General features: G+C 33.4%; 1 protein-coding gene across 1 annotated transcript; it reads right to left on the bottom strand.

The window, feature by feature from the left end:
* Window positions 1-2,032: 2,032 nt before the first annotated feature.
* On the bottom strand, window positions 2,033-3,703 carry LOC105133612 (nematode resistance protein-like HSPRO2). The gene has a single exon (XM_011037683.1). The coding sequence runs from the start codon at window positions 3,490-3,492 to the stop codon at window positions 2,053-2,055; it is 1,440 nt and encodes a 479-aa protein (XP_011035985.1). The 5' UTR covers window positions 3,493-3,703; the 3' UTR covers window positions 2,033-2,052.
* Window positions 3,704-4,101: the final 398 nt, after the last annotated feature.

Here is a 4,101-nt window from a genome sequence, read left to right as displayed (position 1 = left end):
ACTAATTAGTTATGATTCTTAACATGAAAATGGCAAGATCTCCTAGGATTATTTTCTCAAATGTGTATTAATTCGTTGGACGACTGTTGACACGAGTGAGGTGTTCAATTCTTGTGTTGGCCGCTGCCTCATCAACTTGAAAATGTAAGAGTGAAACGATCCAGATGAAAATGATACGTCACAGATTTTTTTTTTCTCAAGTTGGATTTGAACCAAGTTGTTTGATGACAACGATACGTCACAGATGACATTTTTATCCAGAAGTTTGACGTAATGATTTAGATTACAAATATTGTTGGTTGGATAAGCTGCGGGATAAAAAAGTTTTAGATATAATTTTTTTTTTATGTTTTTAAATTTTTTTATAGTAAAAAATTTAAATTTTATAAAAAATAATTTGATATGACCTCATTAATTTCACACTATTAAAAATAACTCAGATAATTATTAAATATATAATTCGATTTTAAATAAATATTTTAAAAAATATTAAAACGATAATATATTATATTGATTAAAGTCAACCTGTTAATTTCTTTACATACTAATAAGATTATGATAACTTAATAAAAAATAAATTATAAAATTTAATTTTTAATAAATTTAATGTTTAATAATGAAATAAAAATAATTAAAAAATAATCCAAGTTAATTTCTAGTTAACCTACTAAACCTAGAACTTAAGATATGGGATTGAATAACTCAAGTTAAAGCAAATTATAATATTTAATTTTTAATAAATTAATATGAAAAGAATTAATTAAAATTAAAAGTCAATTAAAAATACATAAAAATAGCTCCAATCAATCCATATTAATTTGTAAAATTTTATGAATTTAAGTATTTGATAAATCTAATATTAAAAGATAAAATTAAAATTAATATATATATAAACTACTCAAGTGAATACTATTTTATGAATATGAATAAAATAAATTTAATGTTAAAAAATATAAATATAAATATAAATTTTAAAAATTTATTCGAAGTATGAAGATGAATAGTATTGTTTTTTGTTAATCTGCTTTTTTACGTTATCTTGGATTAGAAATTCATGATGAATGTATAACATCGAGTAACATGTCTGTCAAATAGTTTACAGAAAAAAATTCTTTACTTGTAAAAATCAACAGAACATGTCGCTTGTTTTTCTTTTTTCAAAACATGGATAATTACTTTTGCCGAAAACCAGACCTCTTCAAGACCTCATGTCTGTTTTTGAATTGTTAAAAGACAGCGGTAGTAGTTACTTTCTTTCAATTGAGTTTGTTTTTAATTTAGTTAGATTTGAATATATATTTGGTAAAAATTATTATTAAAATTTATATATATTTAGTAAAAATTATTATTAAAATTCATGAATGTAAAAAATATACATAAAATATTTGATAATTATATAATTATGATTTTATAAAAAAAATATTTTTAACTTAAAAATGTATTAAAATAATTTTTTTATTTTTAAAAAATTATATTTGAAATATTAAATTTTATAAAATTTAATTACAAAAACATGGAGATAAAAAGATGTAAAAACTGCAACTTAGAAACTCCATTTTAAACTTATTTTTTTAATAAACATTATAATAAAAAATGCAATTTAATATGTTACAGACACCTTACTACTTTTTGCCTCGCAAATACAAAGGCTGCCAGTAAACAAAAGCAGCCAAGTTCTTGCAATTTCTTTCTTTCGTGTTCGAACTCCGATACAAATTAAATAACTGGTTTTTTCTAATTTATCAAATACTCGTGACAGGTTAACACGAAACTTGCTGCAACCGATTATCATCTGGAAGACTAGAAAGGTTCACAATTTGTTCAGAAGATAATGATTTTAGACCCTAGAAATATACCTCAATCGACGCTACAAATTTTCAAAGAATAATATTATCAAAATTTCTATAATATCAAATATATTGATGGTACAAAAAAATAGGAAAAAAAAAAGAAAGAAAGAAGAAAAAACAATGCAATGAATAACTGTATAATAAAAAAAAACTATTAAATCGGACTCAGTGGAGTCACCCACCGATTCCATCCCCAATACCTTCACTGCTTCCTCCGACTCCGTCTCTCCATCCCACTATGTTGTCGATGACCCCACGACTCTCCTAAAAAGGTCTTGGCAGCATCCAAACTCGGAAAATAAGTGGGTTCAAGGAACAGCTGAGTCAACGAGTCACAACTCTCGGAACTCACCAAAACCCCATTCCCTTTGGCCTCCAAACTCCCCATAACAACAACCAACACCTGTTTATACGCATAAAAGAACCGCTTCAAAGCACCCTCAATTGCCTGTAAAGCCTGAAGCAAATAAACCTTCTCAAACTCCCTTTTCTCACTGTACAACCTCATGGCTGCTTCTTGTATCCTGGGCCCACCTTTAGGGTCCACTTCAACGCCTAAAATCTCCGGTACCTTATGCTTCAATTCCTTGCACGATTTGGTTATCTCCACCAATTCTCTCGATCTGAAACAAAACGGAGCCGTTTCGTCTAGCGATCGCATTTGTAACTGATTTTTTAGCCTCAGGAAATCATCTGGATCCATCAGTAGATGCAAGTCTTCAATTTCTGCTAGAAGTTTCCAGATTCTCTCGACTAGATAACAATCGTTTGCTGCTCTTGAAAATTCCTTGCTTTCGATTCTTTCAGTTACGCGCTGGATTATTTGTTTTGCCACGTGGATCCATGACTCTAAGATTTGATGCGTGGTATACACTGACTGGTTCTCCTGGTTGTTTATGTGATCGTAAGGACTCTTTTTGAGGGCGTGGATTTCGTTCGGCCTGCAAACAGCGTCGTATTCAAGGTTTGGCTTGCCGGTTAGGTTTGGCTCGCCGAGACCTAGTGTGTACGGGCACCGTCTCATCTCGCACTCGATAGAGTACAAGATTTTCTGAGCTACATCTTCTGATGTCTGCCACGTTGCAAGCCTGGGCAGCAGACTTGCCTCGCTGGTTTTACTGACCACTGTAGTTTCACCTGGAACCTTCCAGACCTCCGCATAGCTTCCATCTCTAACCAGAACACTGTTCGCTGAGCTCAAGTCAACGATCGGAGCCGTACCACGCGTTGTGCTACCTTCTGCCTCGTCTTCGATGATGATCGCAATTAACTCAATCTGAGAGGTGGTGAGTGACTCGATCCTACGCGTCAATTCTCTCCGATTCGCGTATGGTCTTGCGTCTGAAAAAACCGTTGAAATGAACCGGAAAGTGATTTCTAGAGCTTGCAGGGCTGGCTTTAGAATAGACTCTGTTTTCCAATTAGGGAATTCTTTGCTGTTCCATATCTGATGCAGCTCTGGGAGGCGGAAGCAGTGCTCGTAAGCTGAACAAGAGGAGTCGGAAGCAGGAGTCGGAGTGATATTCGAGACGCCACGAAACGGAATGGCTGGGATTGAGATTTGGAGTTTGTTGGAGAGTTTTGGGGATTTGTTTGGGAGATCAGAGGATACCATCTTTGCTTTCCAATCTAAATCAACCATTTTTTTTCTTTTGCTTTGGAAGAAATGGAAGTGGAAATTAAACGGAATTCGTTGTGTTTTTTTAGCCTTTCGAGTTTTGTTTTTGTGGTGAGAAAATTGGCCGGGGTTGTGTGTGTATATATATAGAGAGAGGGGAGTTCGCCAGTTGGAGCTTGGAGGGATTAAGCCGTCTTGAAAGTAAAGGGGAGGCTGGGAATTTGAGTTTTTAAGTCGTGGAGATAGAATTTTAATTGTTTAATTGGATTTCTTTTATTTAAAAAAAAAAGGAGTTGGGAAAATTCGAAAGACAAAGAGAAAGAGAAAGGACATAAAGCTTATCCATAAGGACCTAACGTGGAAGGTGTATCGGGTGGGCAAGGCATTCAATAAGGAAACTGCGTTTTCTTGGATTATTCTAGCAAAAAGAAGTTGGCAGTGGAACGGTTCCAATGTCTGACCTTGGTCTTTGGCTGGCTATTTTGTTCAATTAAATCCGCCTTTGATTCTGATCTTCTAATGCGAGTCTTGTTTTTCCCCTAGTCAGTACCTCCAATCACGTGCTGCCCAGGTGATTTTTTGATTTGACTCCCACTGCTTTAAATTTTGAAGTTCTATATGAATAAAAATGCT

This window comes from Populus euphratica, unplaced genomic scaffold, assembly GCF_000495115.2.
Source record: "Populus euphratica unplaced genomic scaffold, PopEup_1.0 scaffold36.1, whole genome shotgun sequence".
Classification (NCBI taxonomy): domain Eukaryota; kingdom Viridiplantae; phylum Streptophyta; class Magnoliopsida; order Malpighiales; family Salicaceae; genus Populus; species Populus euphratica.
The sequence above is the reverse complement of the archived record's forward strand: the minus strand, read 5'-3'. Positions and strand labels throughout refer to the sequence as shown.

What these genes read in the sequence shown, in the direction of transcription:
- LOC105133612 (XM_011037683.1), bottom strand. Translation starts at nt 3,492, where the DNA reads ATGGTTGATTTAGATTGGAAAGCAAAGATGGTATCCTCTGATCTCCCA.